This window comes from Myiozetetes cayanensis, unplaced genomic scaffold, assembly GCF_022539395.1.
Source record: "Myiozetetes cayanensis isolate MyiCay16 unplaced genomic scaffold, myiCay2020 scf6-25, whole genome shotgun sequence".
Taxonomy (NCBI): Eukaryota; Metazoa; Chordata; class Aves; order Passeriformes; family Tyrannidae; genus Myiozetetes; species Myiozetetes cayanensis.
Window position 1 is genome coordinate 8,107,782 of NW_026087853.1, and position 23,531 is coordinate 8,131,312.

General features: G+C 38.0%; 1 protein-coding gene across 17 annotated transcripts in view; it reads right to left on the reverse strand.

The window, feature by feature from the left end:
- Positions 1–23,531, reverse strand: part of MARK3 (microtubule affinity regulating kinase 3) — a 62,450-nt gene that overhangs the window by 5,686 nt on the left and 33,233 nt on the right. For 4 of the 17 annotated variants that reach the window (XM_050337238.1, XM_050337235.1, XM_050337244.1 and 1 more), the window contains 10 exons: positions 22,033–22,089; positions 20,881–21,117; positions 20,669–20,788; positions 19,872–19,971; positions 19,517–19,629; positions 18,617–18,770; positions 16,865–17,082; positions 11,585–11,688; positions 5,695–5,952; positions 3,339–3,365 (listed from right to left, as the gene is read on the reverse strand). In XM_050337238.1, coding sequence (XP_050193195.1) covers positions 3,339–3,365; positions 5,695–5,952; positions 11,585–11,688; positions 16,865–17,082; positions 18,617–18,770; positions 19,517–19,629; positions 19,872–19,971; positions 20,669–20,788; positions 20,881–21,117; positions 22,033–22,089 — 1,388 coding nt within the window. Of the gene's footprint in view, positions 1–3,338; positions 3,366–5,694; positions 5,953–6,683; positions 6,849–11,584; positions 11,689–16,864; positions 17,083–18,616; positions 18,771–19,516; positions 19,630–19,871; positions 19,972–20,668; positions 20,789–20,880; positions 21,118–22,032; positions 22,090–23,531 lie in introns of all 17 variants that reach the window. The other 13 variants (XM_050337241.1, XM_050337236.1, XM_050337243.1 and 10 more) reach the window with 7 other exon arrangements.

A 23,531-nucleotide genomic window follows, 5' to 3' on the forward strand; every position in this document is an offset into this window, starting at 1 on the left:
CTTCCTTTTGAGGGCTGCTGTGAGGGATCAGCCTTGTAAGATGACTGACAATTGGTAAGTCCTTGGCTAATTCTAGAGCTTCAAAGTGGGCAGCTATTGTAGTTATTTTCATGGGAAGGTGGAAAAAGATTTTTCATGTCTGTATACCCAAGAAATCACCCTCTACAGCAACTCTACAGGACAGGAAAAAGGGTAGGTAGGAGAGAACCATCACATGTACCAACTGAACAGAACCACACCTTTCAAATGACTGTTTTACTGGGCAAAGCAATCAAGTTCAAAAACACTTCTCAGCTGGAAAATTGGGGGAGTACTTGAACTTTAAAGAGCCTCCTCTGTTCCTACAAAGTGGAAGATGGCAGCTTTGTTTAAGAGCTGCAAACATTTATGGATTTTTGTGGGGTTTTTTTGTGTTTTGCTCTGACACTTGCCGAAGGTTGTAGAAAATAGGAGCATAACCAGTTTCCCCAACAATGAATAGTCTTACTGTTACTGGAATCTGTCCAGAGAAGTCTGTAAGGAAAAATCTCTAATGATGTTCTGACACCCTTTTCAGGCTGAAATTAAGCCAGATTGCTCCGTTTGTCAACCACTGTACTTTAAATCTAAGAAAGGTCATTATTTATAATATACCTGCCACTTTGACATAATAAACACCCTTTCATGGAAGCCTCTCAGAGAATCCTGACTTTGTTCAGTTTTTCCATGCAGCAATGTTCCATTCACTGAGCACGACCAACTGCATTCAGTGACGCGCACCCTCCAATATGAGCTCTGGATGATGCCAAGCTTTGGAGAGCTGTGCCAGTCTCTCCTTCCTTCACCATGGACACAGTTACAGTCCAGTTCTACAGCCCAGCACTGGTGCTTTGGGAACAGTCACTTACTGTATTGCCAGTATTGTTTCCATGGGTCTGTAAGTGAGATGCAGCCCTGAGGCCTCCTCACTGCTAATACAATCTTCACAACTGTGTTAGTTTGTGTTCTAAATTTTCTGCTTTTGCTTGTGTTTTTACATAAATTGATTTTATGGACCAAGATGCTCCTTTGGTCTCGAGACTGGAACAAATACATGAGCAAGTTATGTTCTTATCTGTCACGCAATACCTGCACATTATCTCCCTTATGGTTTGTGAAAGGCTTTCACAAATCAGACTGGTTCCACACATCTGTCCTGAGTTACGCTGTGTTTCCTGTTCTTTACATCTTTGTATATTCAGTTTTAAAAATCCAAATAAATACAAAGAAAACTGTCTACAGAAAACCAACAGGAAGTGCAAGATGATAAAATAAGATCAGTTTATGAAAATGGAGAAATGATGCCGCAATAAAATCCAGAACATTGAGTCATTTCGCTGTCAGAAAAAAAGTTAGACTTCCACAATATGCAGATTGGCAATGACAGTGCATAGTACAAGATATACATACATATACATATATATATATATGTATCTGTGTACTGAATACAATAATAAAACTCAGTTTAACAACAAATGACTGATTATCTACTTTTATTCAGCTTCGTAGAACTGATGTTGTGGTACTCTGTATATGTGCTAGTTGGTTACAGTAGTTCTTTCAGTATCAAATGCAGTGATCCTGGGAAAGAGCCATAGCACATACAGCAAGAAAAAAATTGGCAAAACCCCCAAATTTTCAGGTTTTGTACCTGCATACAGATCAGGTATGGAGGGACACCATGCCCACTTAAAACAGAATTTAAAAAGCACAGTCTGGTCCTGTGTAGGTGGTGTAAGATTTGGCAAATCTCTTATTCAAAGACATTCATGGAAGCTGTAGCAGCTGTTTCCGCACTGGTCTAAGACTCCTAGCCTCCAGTCAAAGGAAATTTTTAAGTTATCTAAAAATTACCTTGAGTCTCAAATTTGAACAGTAACCTTCTAGTTTAAAACTGTATTCCTATTAGCATTTCCCAGCTTTCTTTGGAGCAGCAGTTTAACAAACTTAGATGCATCCAGTTGTGGAGAGTTGCACAGATGGCAATCCTTTGTTTTAAAAGCAATGTGACTACAGAAGGAGACAAAAGCTCTAATAAAGTGGTTTGCACCCCACAGCTCATGATGCACGATGAGGTAAAACCATTGCCACTGCTCAGTTTCATCTGTGTGCTGTGTTGGATGCTTTCTTTCCTTAACTAACAGTTGTTCCATGTTCCTTTTCCTCAAGTCAGCTGTGACAATGCCAACCAACTCAACCAACTTTAAACACAGTCACGTTTGGAAGAGCACTGATTATTATTACCATGGCATGGAATTTAGTCATTTAATTAGATAGGGTACCTTTAGCCTCGGACTGTATATTAAAAATCAAAATTTAGGCAGTAATTTACACATCTCAGGCCTCCCTCTAAACTAAGTATTTCCTTGAAAAACGTCAAATTACAGTCACATGCATAGCTCTGTATTTTGAAAGTTAAAGCAGATGTCTGATTTTTGGCCCCATCTCCCTACTTTTGATCAGTAGTAGGAAATTGGAAGTACCACCCTTTAAGAAGCTCCAGAATACGATACAACTAAACAGGCTATCACAAAATTCTATTGGAAAATTTACCTGAACATCAAAATTGTATAACTGACATTCATGAATCATAATGGATTAACAAGATATATAGCAGCCTGATTCATTTCCAGATTGCAAAACTAAATTAAATCCTTTGGACTTGAAATGTGATTCAGACTTTTGGGCTTTTCCCTTCTGTTAATAAATTTGCATAGAAGTACTTTTTGTTTAGAATTGAAGTGCTCTCTTTGCACTTCAGCTGCAATTCACTTCAGCAAATGCACCCCATTTTAAAACAAATACACAGCCATTGCATCTTCATTCAATCTTCCACACAAAACCATTCAATTCACAACTATGCTCAGTTTGCTTCCTATTGTATCAGCTGCAGACAACACTTCAAATCTTATTTTTTCTTAAACATCATAAAACAAAGATAATGTAAATTTAACATCACTTACCTTTATTTGGTTGTAACCTTATGTTTTGTTTATACTTTCATCATTGTTATCAAACACCTCATTCTTCAAACATAAGCATGCTAAGTGTATTAGTACAGAGAACAGAATTACTTTGGCACTACCAACTCTATCACAGAAAGAAGAATTCACAAGGCATGCTTAGCATCTTGTTATACAGGTGCCACAGATTCTTAAGTATCATCATGAGTTAATGGATTTATTCTATGCTTTCCTCTGAAGAAAGAAAGTATTTAGTTCTCAGCAGGAAATTTAGTTTTCAGAAAAACCAAGGCTAGAAAAGCCAAATCTGTTGTTAATTGCAGGAGCCACTTTTTTTTAAATATAAATAAATCCTACCTTTTGATAAACCTGAATGACATGTTTCTAAAAGAAATTAAGCCAAAATAATGATTAACAAAAAATGTTGTACAAAATAAATTGAAGAAGGCATTTAGAGTGAAGCATGCAAAAAAAATCTCATTTTAAACGCACAATTATATTACACTTCAATACATTCTCAGATTAGGCAGATGATTTAGGGTCTGAAGAGTCAAACTCTTGGCACTGCTACTTCCAAATTTTTCAGGGAAATATGTCACCAGTACTTATTATGAATTTATGTATTATGAAAATATGTACTGGTGTCAAAACACTTTAAAGCTCAAAATCTGCAAGGTCACATAAAAATATGTTTGGATTTTCTTCATATATTTCCCATAGAAACAAAAATCAGTAACTCTACAGCATCTAGATCTTGATTATCTTCAGAGTTAGGTTTCTTCCTTCCTTTATAACACCAGGTCAGCTATGTTGTGCCCAAAACTGCTTTAAATATTTAGCTAATTTAGTGGCACAAGCTGTAACAACTGCCTACACAGAATATAAGCAGTTCATAATCAAAAGAATTCTGATTACCCATAGAGAACGCTAGAGTAAACTAACAAGTTTTAATGCTTAAAAAATTACTTAAAGAGAAGAAATATAACCCTGTCCTTTGATTGGCACTATCCACCTCCTTAGTAGTCTGTACAGCACCAAGTATAACAGAGCCCCAGCTGTAGGAGGTCCTCCAAGTGCAAACCAACCATCTGTAACAGTGCTATTGTGTTACAACTGCATGTTATTTAATCAAGTCCAGATGGAATTCAAACGACTGTCAAAAGCTGTGTGGAAAACTTCTTCAAGAAAACCACACTGCACTGCAAAAGCTGAAACTTGGAGGTAACGATAGAAGTTTGAATGCTGCCTAAACAACTGAGTGAAAAGTTTGCATGTTCACAGTTTGAGTGTCCACATTTGGAATGTCAAATGGAAAATTAAGTAAGGATATTACAAACAAAACTACAGAAGGAAAGAAGTGACAAAAGGATGTGTCTGATTAAGACTTCACTTGATATAAAGCAGATTACTTAACTATTAAAAATATTCAAATAAAGCTTCTCTCTCTCAGCAGAAAAATAAGGGGAAAAAACCCAAACCCAATTTCCTAAAGCATAGGATTTCCCAGGGAAGTGATACCTGGCAGAAAACTGAACAGATTAAAACACTTACTAGACTGTCATGTTTTTGTTCTTCGCAGAAACAATTTCTAAATGTTTAAAGAAATTCACTCTAAACTGAAATCACCCATTTGTGAAAAACTGGAGTTTGGCTTAGCATTACTGTAGGAATGGGAGACTACAAAGAGGGAGTCATCTATAGTCATAAAACACACAGGAAGGAAATGGCTTGGTGCTCATGTGGTATAAGCCTAAAACAAAAGCTAGCAGGCCAAGATCTGAATAATATTGTCCAAAAAACTTCACATCATAAGGAGGATACAAAATTTTGGTGATTATCTTAAAGCAAAGATAAATAAGACTTTAGTTCTACAAACACAAGTTGTAGATATAAGAGTGGTATGTGAACTGGTGGGTTTTAAATACAGAAGGAAAAAAGGTGGGTTTAATTTTGGGTTTGTAGGAATCAATTTAAATCATGTATGGATTTAGAATTAGAAGTCCAATTAGAATATGAACAGTTAGCATAGGGGCAACACCTGCTTAAGCAAGGCTTTGGCTAGAGCAAAACACCTTTACACCAAACCCAGAATCTGCACATGAACTAAAGGTCAAAACAGCAATAGGTTTTCAAGGTTTGATCAGATTTCTGCCTAGACTGAAACCCTAGTACTGCCAATTTTAAAATGGCCTATGATAGCACTACTGCCAGTAGAAGCTTTTGCCTCCTGCTGCTACCCTTTCACCTGTAATATTTCTGTTTGTGTGTTGCCAGCAAGGTTATTCTGGAAACACTGACAGAGTGACTGGGAAACACAGTCTGAGCTTCTAACGCTACATTAAACATTGAGACTGGGATCCTAGTTTATGCCATCTACTGATGGACCACACAGTCAGTGAGCAGCTTTTCAACTGAGCTGAAATGTTTCATCTCTGCAGCATTCATGACATGAGGCTGAAGAGCACAGAAGACACAGCCCAGACCAAACTTCTTTAATCCCATTTGATTCAACTGCTAAAAACAAATGGCTTCTGTAACAAAGAACTACAAAAAAATCATAAGCAAGTGCATTTTAAGTTGCAGAAATTAAGCCACTTATCAGAGAATGTGGACAAAACCACCTAAGCACTGAGCTACTAGGAATTTCTACTATAAAAACAAACAGAAGAGAAAAAGAAAAGGGAATGTTGCACTGCTGTTTTACGAGGCTTACCTTCTTGTTAGTTTTGAAGTTAGTTTACTAAACAGATTAGTGGAGCCCCTGGTTCGAGTCTGTGAGAGTGGTGTCGCCTCGTGGGACAGACTGGGGGAGGCGGGCGGCCCGTTGTAGGTCGCGGTGCGCCGCTCTCGGAGCTGGCCGTGGAACGTGCTCCGACTGGCCGTTCCTCTGGGGAAACGAATACGATCAGGTGTGGTTGCACTGCTAATGCTGTGAGTTGAAGCAACGGGAGTTCTTTGATCGGGAATAGCGCTAGGGCAGAAAACAAGAAAACAATGCTAGAACGTCTTTACAGAAGCACTACGGTTCAGCAGGAGACACAAAACACTACGTTCTACAGTAAAGCATAAGCAGACACTTTTATATAGGCCAGGGTTGGAAATACCAACATTATTACAGCACTGTATGGAATCAAAACTTGTAAGAAGTTAGGATTAAAAGGCTGCCGAAACAGAAACCCACATAGGCAGAAAAGTGCAACAGGAGTATCCTGGAAAAGACCAGATCAACCAGGCATACAACGTTTCACTGAGAAGACTGATAAAAGAATAGACCAGTAAAAGTTTCCTCCCAGGAAAGAGAAGCAATAGGTAACTTTAATGTCTCTCCCTCCACATTCTGTATATACATACATCTTTGAAAGTCTTGCTAATTTGAAAGTATCCTACACAAAATTCTCTACAAGCAAACCGCTCCAAGTAGCGAAGTCCTTCAGGATACACAGTTAAAGTCTCCCACAAACTTTGACAATAGGGAATGTCCAATATTCCTAACAATAGGAAAAAAATTAAGGTTCACTATTGCAGGATTATGTCACAGACAGCCTGACACACCACAAGACAAATGTAAACAAGACTAAAAAAATGAGGAAACACACATCTTGTGGGCAATATATACTAGAACAATCTAGGACTAAAATTCCACAGCACAAAGTTAAGAAGCAGTGGGTATAAGTTAGTTTCACAACGATTTCAGGTTCTTACATAGGCCTGAAGTTATCTGCGCCATTGTCTATTGGAGGCAACATCATCTTCGTGTGCACAGAGGCTGACATGGACATCGACTTCTGATGTCGCAGCCGAACACTGGAGAAGGATGTAGTACAAACTGAAGCAGGGCTAGCTGCGTAAGCGAACATTTCTGTCAGGCTGCGAGGGGGTTTGGGTTCAGGCAGAGGCAGAAAGAAGAGCATGATGGACCAACAACAAACTACTGCATAGAAAAAAAAAAGCAAACTTTTCCTTCTATTAACTGGTTTATCAAAGAACACGAACTCTAATAGCCCTCTTCTACGTAAACAGCAGTAACTACCCTACACTTCCCTTAAAAAGCATCTTTACTATAGCACTTGACATCTATGAAGTGACCATGCTCTTACCATTAGTGTTAGTTTGCAGTGACACCCTCCTTGATGTATAGAACCTGAATAACTCAGAATTCTGTGCCAAAACACTGATGTGACTTGTATTGGTCTTAACAGTAAACAATGCATTAAAACCCCCACCAAATGCACTTTCCAAAAGACTGATGTTAGCTCCATTACTGCACTGAAATCCTTTGTTTTCAGAATGTAACCGTGTTAAAAAGAAATTAGTGTAAGGTGGGCAAGCTGTCAAATCTACATCTGATAACTGAGGGACTTCACAGGTACAACTGAAACCAAAAACATAATGACCTTTAACAGCTCCAGAGAGGCCAAATGGAAAAGGCTACTAGTAATCATCAACCTGTACATGCAGTAGGCAATGAATACACCTGTTGTTGCCTGAAGAAAGAGATGTGACTGTTGAGAAGCATCTCATATTGCTTGGTCACAAACATTAAATTCTCCAAATTACTATTCAGGCTTTGAAGGAAGATATATACAGCACTGTCTTAGTAGAATGGTCAGTAGGCTGCCAGCTGTACAATATGATAAAACAGGGGCATGAAATATTTTTCTTTCTTTGGGCCAAAATAATCCTTGCAGCCTTCACCTTGTCTAGCAATGATAAGGATAGGAGAAAGGTGAGAAGTCACAAGATATTTTGGGCCCTTCAGACCACACTACCATACATCATTCATCTGAAGTTTGCTTTAAAAGTAAGGCAACTGTAATTCAGAAATATTGCTCGAGGTTAAGGAATCAGTAATTGTCAGCGACAGTTTCTTGACACTGCATGTTCACTTACAAGTTACTTCATGGTGAGATGCACTGAAACTCAAGTCCCATTATCTAACTGTGGTATGTCAGACTTTGGAGAGGTGAATGCTAGTCCAGCTACAAGTGTCAGCTGACCCACTTCTCAGGCTCAGCTCCCAAAACACTGGTACAAAGCACCACACAGCTCAGACTCCTGAATGGCTCACTACGATGGTTAGCAAAATATACTTGGCTTTGGTTTGTTTTTAACTTCTCAGGATCTAGAAAACTTAATGTGAGTCATGCATGCATCGTTTTGCAATGCTAAATCCATCAGGATGCCAACTACAAGCACTACTTACAATGAAGCCTTCGACACAGCCCAGCATTTAAATTACCCCAGGGTATTAAGAAATTGTAAGAAAATGAACATTCATCTCAAAACTAATACCCTGAAGTCAAGTACTCCCCAAATAATTGGTCACTAGCCTCTCAAGAACTCCTAGCTCCTTTCCTCTCTATTTGCTGCAAAAGATAGAAAAGAAAGATTCTAGTTTTACAACACATTAGACCCAAGTTTTATTTAGTCAGCTGCCTCCAAAGATGTGACATCTAAAAGTATCAATAAGGGACCAGAGCACATATTAAAACATTTATACCTTTTCCTCTGGTGCTTTTCTAGAAATCAGCTTCCTTGGATTACTAGCCTGGGAACACAGGAACACTGAGCTAACAATCACCAATTAGTGCCAAGGCTTATTAAAAATCTGAAGCTGTTGTAAATCATTTGTGTTACAAATGATTTAAAGCAATTGCCTATCATTATGAAGAGTGTTTCATGAGTCCCCAAGTGCGTTAATTAATGCTCAGGCTTTGGAGGAAAGCCAGAAGAATCATCTCCAGCAGAATGACTGTGTCAGCCACACAATGTGTTAGAGATGTGAGACTTAAAAACTCGTTGCTTCTACCAGTCTGGCATGGGGTTTTCAAGACTACTTTCTCCGACATCATATGTACTTGCTGACTATCGATTCTTCGGAGTTTCCATACTTTCAAAAACAGTGCCTTCTCAGAATTTAATGTGCAAGATAAAAACAGAACAAGCAACATCTTAATTTCTCTATAGAAAAAATAGAGACTTTAAGCGTGTGTATCTTGCCTTTTAGGGTAAGTCTCCCAAGTTTTGACTGCGTCACAGTCAGTATCTGACTGGCTATGGAAAATCTAAACTCCAATCTGTAACAAATCAGTTACAGCAATTACTCCTGCCTGCAACATTTGCCACCAATAGACATTTCAAAAGCACAGAAATAATTTTTAACCAACCCTTGGATTTGTACAAAGCCCAGGTTCTACTTCAGATCTTGCTTCACAGAAGAAAAAAAGAACAAGTTTCTAAAGTTAGTTTCTGCCAAGCCGAGAGTACAATAACATTAGAGATTCATTCTGAAGAGCCAGTCCCATCAATAGCCATGTTGATTTAGCCTGCATTAAAGGCCCCTGCATTTCATGTGACCAGTCAATGCTTTACCCAGTTACAGCAACAAAATATATTCAGACATAAATTGTGAATTCTGTGCCAAATCACAGTAATTCTGAAACTGTGCCAAAATGAACATGCAGTTTAGTACTAAAGCATTTCAGACAATAACCGGTCTCCAACTGTAATACAATTAGCAAAGCATTGCCATTACCTTTTCTCTTTTTAACCCTCTTTGAAGAGTAATGAATGTTGTAATCAAACATACATGATAAAAGCTGTAAGTTATTTTTTACCTGACAATGAATATATAAAAATACATATAGGTATAAATTCTCAGACATTTCAAATAACCCAAATAAGGCTAATTTGTAGGAAAAGCAAATGATGTTTAAATATCATATTGACAATAAAAGGTAAATTACACAAGAATAACCAATTTGGATATAAAATACTACTGATATAATTGCCAAGTGCTACTCAATGTTAACTTTGAGATTAATGTCCATATATGACAAACCAGAAAGACATCAGTTTGCTGAGAAACTCAAAGTTGGGGAAAAAATTCAAAAGACAGTTCCTTATGAGTATGAAGTTACTTGTTAATTAAGGGGACATCTGAATTTCAAGCACTCCTAGTAAACGATACCTAGTAACTTTAAAAAATGTAATAAAGAAATTGTGGACAAGGTATTACAAATATATTAGTTTAAGGATGAACAAAAATTATATTAAATAAACAAATCAGGTAATAAAAAATGATCAAAACTCTTTTGGACAGAAAGATTCATTTTTCAAAGAGCATTTGGAAAGAAAAAAGCTATTATGATATCAAACCAAAGAAAGGATAGCGAACTTTAATCTAAGCAAACTTTTTAATATTAACAAGGAGTAACCAGTGAAGGCTGAGACAGACACACTGAGAGACAGTACCAAAGAGCTGTGCTGCACTTCACAAGACAGTTGACTGCAGGCCCAGCTGGCCCAACTAGACTTTTGGCAGTCTTCAAACTTAAACTTGACTTTTTCCTTAATCACTTTCCGTTTGCAGAAAGTTAGGAGGAAGCGACAGGGTCAAAATCATGGTCTTTATCCCTAGGCTCCAGGAATCAAACAGGGGACAGACAGACCTTCCACTCAGTGTCATAACTTTGCCACTCTTCCTTGTAAACTGCCAAAAGGAGGAGGGGGAAAATTTTGTGCAGAGAATGGCAGATCTTTCACCAACTTCAACACAACTTAGAAAAAAAGGTGTTTTCCTCCCACTCTTTGCAAAATATCATAAAATTAGGAAGGAGTGGAGAAAATTGGGAAGAGTAGGAGAGGGGTACACATTCCTCCAAGCTTAAGCATTTTTATTAAGTATCAGCTATCCAGACCCTCTCCTGGCAATGGTGAACTATTTAACTGCTACCAGCTTTTGACAACAGCAAAATTCTGAGAAGAAGGGTTGGAACTTAAAATACCTCTGCCAGCCAAGAAATGTGGTGGTATACACTGTCACCCTATACCTAATATCTACATTCACTATTATATTATTTCTGACAGCTCTTCTCAGTCTTCACAGGATGGCACTAGATGTGACTATGGTGCCAACACATGAAGTGGGTAACTCCAATTCCATTGCATGCTCTAATCAGGCTTTCATTCATGACAGTAAGAAGAAATTTGTTATTTCTCTAATGTTTTCACTCAGAATACAGAGATAGCTGCTTCCCTCCTCAAGATGAGTTCTGTAAATGCTGGGAAGCAACCAGACTATCAGAGTATGAGAGTAAGGAATGCCATCAGTCCAAGACAAATTGCCTATTGCTGTTTCATCTTTGCTCAGACAAAAATGTAACTTCTCCCTGAGACTTTATAGCAAAAATGGTATTCAAAATAATCTTAATGAAGCACAGTTTAGACTGAAATGTAAAAAGAGAATGGCTCAAGAGAGAAGGACTTTGTGGTCTGGCACTAAACAAGTTTTTCTGCAAGCCAATGTTGTTTGGTCACTGGAGTTCACAACAGATTTAAGATGAAGGCTGTTACAAATATTTCATGTATTTAACCAGAAAATAGAAATTTCCTCTTACATTCTAATTATGAAGAGTATACAAATTAAGTACAGAAAAGAAACCAAACCCCAACATACTTACAGGTGCTCCATAACCGAAGATCTGTACTCACCTTTCATTAAGAATTACATTAGAATATTACTGATTTTCAAATTAGGCATTACAATTTTTTTGGAAATGTGAAGACAAGGGACATACACCATAGGAAGACATTTCATATACCTGTTCTCCTTGCCATTTTGTATCACTGAATGCCTATCAGCAGTGGTTCTTTCACTACAAACATATGTGTTGCGCCGTGTCATTGCTCCAGGGGCAGTATTATTCTACAATTAAAAAACACAGGCTTGTTATTCCCCACAAGATTCTGGGGTTAAGTCAACATATAATCAAAGGTTGTTTTTACTTAATCCTAGTTCTATACAGTTATAAAACTGACAATGACTAAATAAATTAATATACAAACACCATCTACTATTTTTAAGGAATAATGCAATCAGAAAAAATAATTCAAAACAAGTTGCTCTTGTATTTCATATTGATGGCTCAAAATTAATACTGCTTAAGGTTTTTAAGTACCAATGTTCTGAATTACGAATTCTCAGCATATACAGCATTCATCTACATCTGGATAGCCTGTATATTTATAGCCTATTTTTGAAATACTTTACCACTTGTAGCTTGCAGAATTTTCCATTAAGTTAAAATCATAACCCTTAAACAAGATAGGAAAAGCAAAGACTTAACAAACAAATGTGGTAAAATTCAGTGGGAAGGTAAACATGGACTATTAATTATTAAGATACTATAAAACATTAGACAAGTTTTAAAAACAGGGAAGAATAAGAGACAAGTTGCAGAGAATTTCAGTAAGACATTTTTAAAAATATACATTTAAATACAAGCATAATACATTGAGGACAAGAGAATCAGGGGAACTTAAACTACAGACCTTACTTTAGAGGGGAGAAAAGAAATAGAATTACTTTGCCTCTGTCTTTACAGAGAAAGAGGGTGGAGATATGCCCAAGTTGGCGGTCAATTTTCCAGGAACGACTGAGAAGCTACAGGCAATTCACAGATAACAGAATTATAAAGAGTTAGATGCAATTACTGTGGGAAAAGCATGGTGGTCCAGACAAACATGCACCCCCGGGTTGTAGGGGAAGTAAAAGCCGGCAAGCCTTGTATTTTTTTCTCCCCACCCCAAGAACAAGACACAGGAAACTGCATATGGTTGGAAAGTGGAAAAAAACCTTTAAAAGTTTTCTTTAAAGAAAAGGATCACGGGGCAAAGCAGGAAGCAAAATAGGCTATTAACTTTAAACATCACTGCTGGGGAAAGTCTTGGAGGAGGCCAACTTAAGGGAACGACTGGTCAGCACCTGGATAAGCACATGTTGAGTAAGGATGGCCACCAAGAGTCAGGCAGGGGACTTCATGCTCAACTAACCTTTTGGAGTTCTTTGAAGAATTATGCTATGACAGACAAGGGAAATTCAGCGGATTTTAAAAATAGCATTAAGAAAAGGTTTCGCATAAACGGTCACGGAGAGTCATGGGAAGAAGGATTGAAAAAAAAAAAAAAGAAAGGAAAAACTAGTTCAAGCACAAAGGGAGAGTAGCCAAACCTTTTTTGTTTCCGAACCTGAAACAAAACTGTTAAAGTGGAGTATTCTCAACAACCAGCAAAAGCTCCTCCAGTGCCTTAAGGCAAAATATTTGCTATCCAAGGGGTCTCAAGCAACAGAATCTCTGAGCTGCAGATTTAACAATGAAGCCATCTTGCCTGAGAGACTGCTGACCTGTTTGTTATACATCTTTTTATGTAAATGTACAAATTAAAATGCAACAGTGAAGTGTGCAGCCTCCTGGTGTTAAAAAGTACAAAGAATATCAACAGTACTTTAGATTAGCAGAAGTATTAATTAAATCAGAAGATGGATGTAGCTATCTGAAGGGTTCTCAAGGATTCTTCAGTGATGTTCCTTAGGGAAAGGCATGTGCCAAGCATCATAAGTCCTCCCAGCCCTTTCGTTGTACTTTAGTCCTTACATACACCTTGTCTTCATACATGTTTAATTGTTTTTTTTTAAAAAACCCTATTGATTCTTCTACTTCCCCCTGACATTTGTCACTGTGCAAACTTCCCTCTCTTTACTAAAGTTAATAGCAATGAAAGCTGTGCACCTAAGGTGAAGTTTTGTTTATGTGCTCTTGGGAGGTCACGCTGTGCAGGACACTTTGTGGAGGCCTTGCAAACCAATGGTACAGTTAAGTATTGCACACTGGTATTTGTAGATCATTTTGTTTTGTGTTCCTTAACGTATCAGAGAACGGAGCACCTGGAATATCCAATAATGCTTTGTTTCCCTTGACACCACATTACATTACAATGCACCGTGATGTTGCACATCTGGAAAGACAAGAACAGTAATCTCTGTGCTGGACCAAACCTTAAAGACTATGCATTTTCAGGTCTGGGAGTGGACAAGATTTGGTTTTCACATCTGAAACTGGAGGACTGTAAAGGATGAACTTCTGTTCATTCTAAAATCTGAAGATGGAAGGATCAGTATACATTTTTTTCCTGTTTGGCTCAGATTTCAGAGGTCGAGAGGAGAGATTTAAGCCTCTCAAGGTTTTGAATTTCAGTTTTAGCAAGAACAGTCAGGGCCTTTACAGTTTTTAGCGTATGACCTTTCACGATTCGTCAAGGAAGCTCTTCAGCTGCGACTTTTTGGTCAGCCAATCTTCAGACTGCTAATCTCTGGACATGACTAAATGGCACAGGTGCACAGTACAGGAAACTGGTATCAACAGCACCCTGCTCCCTGATGGAATGACAACCCCTAGGGTCAGGGTTAGCTGCCTAAGTTCATCCTCGTGGTACTGTCTGCCTTCTTTGCAGGAGGTGCTGACACTGCAAAAGCACATGTTGAGACTTGTGAGCATATGCACAAGGTCCAATCACAGCACAAAGGATGAGTTTGTGCTACAGAGTCCTCCTCTTTTCCTAGAGAGAGTCTTGTGTGCACTGCTTAGGCAGGCTGTTTTCCCATTAAGAGACACCAGGGCAAGGACTGACGAAAAACTTTCAAAAAAACAGCTTCTGATTTACAACAGTGAACCAGTCTATTTACTTAAGAGCATCAGTATTGTATTTGGTCCTAAATGATTTTCCAAATGTACCAGTTATTCTCCTCTTCCAGTTTTCTTGAAGCTGTACTAAGGGTTCTGTGGTAGACTTATTACAACACTGAAGAAAAATCCAAAGCTGTGAGTAATGAACAAGGAATTATTTAAACAAGGAGTTACTAGTTGCTGCTAATTATGCAAGCCCTGTAGCAGGTTTTTGTTTCTAATTTGATATTTGCACAATGAGCTTGAAGATTTTTGGTGTGCACTTGTTCAGCTTGCAGAACTATTTAGTTTATGAGAGTTTAAATGCTCTGTCAACTTTAGAAGTACAGCTTGGAGCCCCTTACTTCAATTCAAGCCCAGACTTAACTATCACTTAGCTACAACCACAATTCTTAACCTTAAGTGCATGCTTATAAGCTTTATTATTTAACAAGAGCAGCACCCAACTGACCAAGGGTCTCCAGCAAGGACTGGCTCTGCTGCTTTTGTTGTTCTCTTGAAGTAATAATTGTTTTTATAAAATATTTTTCTGTCTTTTCAGTGTTTTTTCACCTTATTACAGATTTTAGGACTTCAGTGTTCCGTGAGAATACAAACTCTCTTCACCTCAAACTTTTTTCAACTTCAGGACAATATGATAACTCCAGTAACTTTTTTTCCTTCTAGAAGTATGTCAATACTGTAAGAAATAAAACTTCCTAATCAGATGCAGGAACTGTAAAAAGGCAGTGCTTCCCTTCACCTTGAACAGCAGAAAGCCAAAGACACATCTTCAGTAGGGAAAAAAAAAAAAAAGAGTTGCACTGTCTGACATGAAGAGCTATAAACACAGACAATTTTAAACACTAATTATTGAGTGACATCATAAGTCTCATTCCACGTTCACCACCTTGTATCGCTGCTTGTAAAGGATCAGTTGCACACCAAGTCAGAGAAGCATCCTACGGTTATGAGTTCAAATATTATTTCAGGTAGAGTAGTTAAGAAATTTGGAATAAGACTACTGGAATAAATCTCCAGGATTTAGGAGCATCAAAGAATAGCAGATGAAAAGATAACGAATGTAAAATATGTCATAACCATGACACAAAGCTTTTGAAAAAGGCACCACATAACATGAAGTGGTAGGACAAAAGTGATTTGATTATCTACAGTTTTGAGATTCAGTAGCTAAGAACTGCCATGTAAGAAAAAAACAAACCTGAATGGTTTCTGGACTGATCAAGAATGAAGAAAAAGTGCAGGGGACCACAAAAATCAGAAAAGGGTCCCCCCCAAAATCCCAAGTTCTTTTTCACTTTAATGAATAACAGCTGCTACAGTAGATGTGTTTTTCCAAAGAATCTCTTGGGCTGGAAGTCTTGAGCCAAGTCACTGTTAGCCACTGAGCCAACGGACAATACAGAGCCAATAAAGTGAAACAAGTCTTATTTTACTTCTTTTGCTTCAGACTGTCAAAAAGCTGTGAGCTCAGGAGGTTCTGCTCTCATCTGTTCTAAGCACTGGTGCTGAGTATTATGACCAAATATGACAGTTTTGTGGGATAAGTTTAAAAAAAAAAAAAAATCACTCCACTACGAGCTGATTAAAGGACTGGGAATCTTTTCTTTAGAAAAGAAGGAAGTTTTTCAAAACAAAATCCTAAATTTTTAGAAATTAAATGCTACAAGACTCAAGTTTTATTATGCGAGAACAGATTTCCAACCTTGCCTCAGATGGAGGGACCAGAGAGTACACAAGCTAAAGCCAAGCTGAACAAAGGATCTTCTTTCTTTTGGCACCCTGCCCGCTGCTCGACCATGTAAATTCACTAGTTTTGCACCTTAGTGTGTCTTTCTTGTTGTGGTTTAGAGGCAGGCAGGGGAAGCCCACAAAGACAAAACTCAAGCACAGTACTTCTGAATACAGGCTGAAATGCACCTTTGAACAGTTTTTAGAACTACATTTGATAATCTTAATAAACATAACTATGACTTGCTTGGAGACAAAGATTTGTGGCTCCTTATACACCTGAAACTGTAAAACAGGGTAACAAAATCTCTGTGCAGAAGATTTCACTCTTCTGTAGGAAGGCCACAGAAGAGTAGCTGGTGATACCAGGAATAATGTAACTACTTTTCTTTTCAATACCCAAATGATGTCTGTCACTAAGAGCTACTAGTACTAATTATGAATATTGACTATGAGGTAACTTGAGTAGCTGACTAACTGCAGGGGGGAAAAAATGCAACAGTACGAGATACTTTCTATTCACCAAAAGTAAAGGTAGGTAAGATCAGCATCACTGATAAATCACAGGTTTTTACCCATCCAAAAAAAAAAAAAGCAAGGTTTTGATAAATAAACATTTCTACTTACACTAGGAACAGCCGAACTTTTCTTACGTTCAGGAATATCAGCTTTATTGGGATTGCTGGCATTTCCAAGCATTGGACTAGCTGGTGCAATTCCTCTTCCTGCAACAGCACTACTGCTGGATTTTCTTGCCTGAATTCCTTCCTCTTTGAGGTCACTGTCTGTAGTACTAGTTTGGCTTCTTTTGGGATATGCCACTACTGAGGGGATGGATGGTCCAGCTTAAAAAACAAACAAAAGAAACAGGAAAAGGATTTTTCTCCTCAGAAGTCCAGTATTTTTCACCGCAATGGAAATGTATTCACACATGAGAATCAACATAGTTAACACTGGGAATCAGAGTTGCAAGAAGGTAATTATTTAAATTACTGAATGTATTTCAGGAGACAGTAAAATATAGTAAAAAATAAAAACCTTTCTAGGTGAAGATATTACTTGTTTTCCATGAAAGAATTATGAATTTCATGAAAGAATTACATATTTCATGGTTTGGCTTACTAGAAAAACCCCTTAGAGTCATCTTAAAGACACTTAACAAGTAACTGACTCATTCAAACCAGACCATCCTTCACTAGCACAAAGCTGGTACATGCTGTTCAAGCCAATTTCTGATAAAACAGGGCTCCTCAGACAGGTACCTGCCGACATCACCCCGGACCAGCACTAATGGCTGTTGAACTGTGCTCTTGGAATGTCCCAGAAGTGGCAGCAGTTCCCCACCAGCCTCCTCGGGTGTGCCAGGAACAGAAAACTGCTCCAGCACACCTGAGAATGGAATGAGGCAGCCCCTTCAATAGTCTCAAGCTCCCTCTTGTTTTAATAGATTCCTGGACACTGGAAAAAGCCTGTGGGGTTGTCAGGATTGTGTTTTCTGATGCCTCAATTACACCTCTGAAGAGAATACATCAAGTTACATCAACTTTGCAGTTAGTGTTTTAATAAGAGTTAATCAAAAAGTGTATGTATATACACAGACATAAAAAAACTACGTATAAATACATATTTACATATATGTAATATATGACTAAAACTTGTTTTAAAAGCATCAAAACCCACAGTAACTGTCATCCCAGGAGACTCCCCAAGGAAAGCAACCTCTAAATGCACTTGAGGTTATTTCAAAATAGACCTAAACTGAGACTACTTTTATGAGTTAAGTGTCTGAGCAGGAAGATGTTTAAGATATTTAGAAAACCCTATTCTACTAAATTGCACTCTCATTGAGCAGAAGAATTGTAAGTTTGTCTGAGTCATTGTTCTTAACAAATTTAATTCCTGTAGGACAATCAAGTGACCCTCAGGAAACAGGAAACAAGAAATATTGGCAAACTGACATTTCTTCAAGTTTTAGACACAAGCTGACCTACTAGTGTCAAAAGAAAACAAAAGCTGAACAGACATACAAGAGCATGGGGGAGGAGAGCTGTGCTTTTCATGAAAAAGGGGGTTGCAACATTCCCTTCAATTTGTGTAACAAGATTTTCCCAGCACGGTCAGGAATGTAAGGGACAACACAAGGCAGAATAAGGGAATTAATACTGTGTATTCAGCATTCCTCTAGAAGCTGCTTCTGAAGGCTATATAACAAAACCAGTTAAAAAAAAAAATTAGTTATTTAGTAAAGCATTTAACCACCATGCTGTGAACTACACTGTTGTCATCCTCCTTACACTTGGAGGAGTGGAGACAAATCCAGAAACCCAGCAGAACTGGAAGTCACTATTGTCTGCTACACTGAAAATGAGAAATGCTCACCGTGATCACTGTACCGCCGCTGCTTCTGGCTAGAAGATATGCTTCTCTGAACTTTGTGATGAGGAGATTGTCCAGTGCTATTATTAAGATCACTACTTGGCCTAACTTTGGCAAGTGAAAGATTGCTGCTGGAGCTTGAATCACTTGCATCCAACTACAACAAAAATGAGAATATTGAAACAAGGAGTTCAAACAAAACAAATTAAAACATCTATCACGTTATGGGAGCAGGAACAGAGAAGACGGCCCGGCTACATGGGAAATTTAGAGGGGCACAGGTAGTTACTTAGAGGTCCCACCTTCTCTTAGGTTGTTACGCAACTGTCTTTGGAGAAAATCAGTGGAATTTGCAGGACCTCAAAGGATACCAGATAAAAGAAAATCCATCTGTATTTTCAGTACTCTTTCCTCAGAGTTCTCTCAATATTTTAACACAAAAAGAGGATACACACCAATACCTCTAACAGAGGAACCAAGAGCAGCTTACTGATACCAAGCCCTCTCAGCATCATATGGAAAGGTAAACTACGGTGCAAGAACTTTTTGAGGTTGATCATCCTGCTCCTTGGCTCTCTTAAAACAGTTAGAGCCGGCATGTTCACACTTAAGCTCCTAGACTAGACAGGACAGTAACTACAACAAAATCCTTCAGAGGAGTAACTGCTGAGCAAACAGGGCAGTTTTGGGGAGACTAAAGTCAAGAGTTTACTGACTCATGATCAGGGTGAGAACAAACACAGCATCATTTTGACTGCTGATGATTAGAATAACGTGACTTTACATGTAATGGACTTTTATGCAGGAATGCAATGCCTATAGTTACTGACTTAATTTTTGCTTCTAACTTTGCTAAGGACACTTTCTGAACTGTTTCTTTGCAATTTTAAGACTGGTACTTACCTCTGACGACTTCCTTCCTAGCAGTAAGTACGTAGCTGTTATTTCATCGTACTTCATTTTACTAAGGGATTCTTGAATTTCTTCTTGAGAATATCCCATTCCTACCATAATATCTGAAAACAAACACACATTCTCTAAGTAACAGAAACTCTGATGTTCAGGCTGGTTGAGCATTTAAGAGAAAGCAAGGAACATTTACAGAAATTATTCAGTTTGAGAAAGTAAACCTGATGAAATAATAGCATTAAAAGACTAGTTACTTTTTCCAAGTGGCAAACAAATACAGTGATGGAGGAGAAAAAAAACCCTCCTGCATCAGGCAAACAATATCATACTGTGGAAAATACTTGATTACCTATTCTTTTCTGGTCCGAGATGTCTAGTTCTGGTTCAACAAAAGGTTTAAGTTCATCCTCCTCATGCCCTGCATTGATCCACCTGTCCTTCATGATTTGCTATGAAAGAAAAGGTTTTGTTACTACAATACACTTACCAGCAAAGAAAATAAGCTGTGGGAAGAACAACTACCCCATCCACCAAACACTAAGGTCTTTCCTAGTTTTTTTCTTTTCCAGAACATTCCCAGCACCAACTCAGTTTTGCTTTGCTCCAGTGATGAGAATCAACTACACACATCAAGCCAAGCTGCTTCCCACTTAATGTATTTTAGCCCACAGGTGGAAGCCAAAAGCCTGTACCATGGACCAGGAGCAGAGACAACTCTGACAAGTCTAATAGGTCCATGGAAGGCCAAAACAATATTGCTTTTCTCCTCCGTAATGGCACAAAAGGCAGGGGAAAGGCAGCCACAGCAGCCAACACCTCCAGTTCGCATTTGAAAATGTGGAAAAACAAGGAAAATGTCCTGGTGGATCTTCCATTAATGCAGGAATCCACAAGGTAATCATCAGGAAATATATAACACAGGAAACGTGGTGACATGTTCATTTTTAAAGTAACTGTGGAGTCAGGTGTGGTATAACCCCAGTAAACAACGCCTTTAAAAGGAGTCATGTGCCTTAGTCAACCATCACACCTCCTGCACCCACTCCAAACACACTATTCAGACAGTAGGCAATAAGTTACAGCTCAAAAATACAGTTTGCAAAATATGACGTCCAGCTTTCTGATGCACCTTATTTGTGCCATTACCTCTAGAGTGCCTCTTTTTGTTGGGTTTAGCACCAGGAAACGTTTGAGGAGGTTTTCACAGTCTGTGGACATGTAGAAAGGAATCCTGTATTTCCCCCTTAGCACTCTTTCTCTAAGTTCCTTGGTAACAGAAGAACAGACAGTAAGTTGTAAGCAGCAAATCACTTAAAATATTCGATAATCATGCCCAGCATATTCTACAAAAAAAGCACCTTTAAGTTCTGTCCATCGAAGGGAAGAGATCCACTCACGAGGGTATAAAGAATAACACCTAAACTCCAAACATCTACTTCAGGTCCATCGTATTTCTTCCCTTGAAAGAGCTCTGGAGCAGCATATGGTGGGCTGCCACAAAAGGTGTCCAGTTTATTTCCGACTGTAAACTCATTGCTAAAACCAAAGTCAGCTATTTTAATGTTCATATCTGCATCTAGCAATAGATTTTCAGCCTGGAAGAGAAAGAATGCTTTGTAAGATGAATAAAATACTTGATTCAGAATGCTATTGTTTGTTCTCATTCTTAAAAGGCAAGAAGTTGAAATACCTATTAACATTCCCTTCCTTCCAAGGTGTTTAGGTATGCTTTAGTCTATCATTTGCATATCCCCATTTTAAAAATCTCTCTACAATGGCTTCAGACTATGGGAGCTGTTATCCTACCTGAGAACTTATTACCATCTATTTTTTTTTTCTCCACAGAAATGCATCTTAAATTTTGATCTATTCAGATGAAAACAAAATATAGTCTCACTATCTATATTTTATGGCATGTGACATTCCTGTAATAGTTTGGTAATAAACATAACCTTTAAGTTTTTTCAAGTGTTTTTTTTTTTTTTTTTTTGTGTTGGTTTTTGCCTTTTTTTTTTTTTTTTAAGTTACAAAGCTTGTAAAGAGTTGAACAAATTATGTAGCAGCACTATTAATATAAAAAGGCACAGTTTAAAGAAGGCATATGACACTTTGTGCCAAGCTACAAAGAAGCCATACTTCAGTTTCATCATCACTACTGGTAATTCATTCTGAGACTAAAACTTGTCATATCTCTATCAAATTACCTTAAAAAAAAAAAAAAAGACTTCTCAGCTAACACTGACCTGCATCAGATCTGAATGTCACTACAGGGTGAGAGGTTATCTTTCAGCAGCCATTAAATTTCTGTATTTAAAAGCCTTATAAATCCTCTTCATTTGAAATGGTTCTAAACTGTAAATAGTTCTCAAAACTTGTTATAACACGTGCAAACAAATAAATAAATAAATCAGAAAGCTTAGTATACACTACATTTTATTGGCACAATCAAGATCACACCCACAGGTACAGAAGTTGCCATACATACACTGCACCCACTTTTTCCTACTCACCTTGAGATCTCTATGAACAATATGCTTTTGATGGCAATACTGCACTGCAGATACTATCTGGATAGAAAACAAGCCAAATTATGTAAGTGTCATCTCAAAGAAACAGGACATATAATCAAAGATTTCAACATTATTTACTGAAGTTGACACGTACTTATTCACTCAGAGCTACAAAACCAACTACTACAGTGGCCAGCATATTTGGGGAAAAGCTGCTAAATAACTTGGGTGTTTGTTATTTGATCTATTTGTTTTCTCCTATACTTGAACGAGGATTTTGTTTTTCCTGTGTGGCTAATTATAGACCAGTAGAAGCAATGACTTTCAGAAAGGTTACCGAAGTATTTCCATTCCAATACTGTATACAGCTATAAAAGCTTTCCCCCTAGACTGATGTTTTCCAGGCCTTCTCCAAAGGTGATTTTTCATGCCACACCACAGAGAGAAAAGGGTAAGAAATGGGCTTTAGCTACTGGAAGAACTACTGGGAAACAGCCTGTTTGTCAAAACTTATGCAGTGAAAAGCAACTACACATCTGACAGAGATCTGCTGTGCATACAGTGCATACAATTTATTGTATTTTGTACACCATAGAAGAGTAGTAAACTCAATGGAAAAAACTCTCTATGTCTCTCAAGTGCCATGGGATAATTTCTGAATATCATCATGGTTTTCCTGCTTTATATAGCAAACTATATAAGCTGTTTACTCAGTGCAGTGTCACAGTACTTTGCTTCTTAAGTCATATGCATTGCTGCAGAACTCTGCATGTATGGAAAACTTGGATAAAGTATTATTCTTACATTATCACAAATGCAGTCAAGTGCATTTTATTTATCATGCATACATGGTGAGAATCGAGGCAGATGTTACGACTTCTTAAAATAAGTGGAACTGCACACAAAAATAATAACTATGTTCAAATAAATGTATCTTCAGCCTCCATTCAAGATTAAGATTTCCAATGCAGAAAGATGACATAGCATTACTGTTACAAAAAATAACTCATGATCAGATCACCCAGCTTAGTGCAAGGATCCTCCTGTTCTGCTAAGGAACAAAGGTTATCTCCCTCAGTATTCAGAGCAGATGAAAATAAGGTTCTCGGTAGGCCAAAGAACTGATGTACCAGTAAATTTTATATTTGAAACATAAGTACCAATAGGATCTTTGTGCCCTGTGTTACTGAATCACACATGTGCAAAATGCCACCCTAGAAAACAAGCAGTCTATGAAAAGCTGAAGTACTATTTCCATTCCCTACACTTTCATTTTGGTTTTGCTTGTTTCTGTATGTACTGGTTCCCACTTTCAGACTCCAAGTTCAGCTTTTTACAGATACTGAAACTGCCAAAGTGCTCCCACGCCACTTGTACCATCCTTTTTGTTTCCTTTCCTTTTCTCTCTGCTACCATTACCCTAGTGCCAGTCACAAGCTCACTCTGGAGAGGCTCCCAAGGCTGACAGCATGACAAACACCTCAAGCTTTATTCAGGAC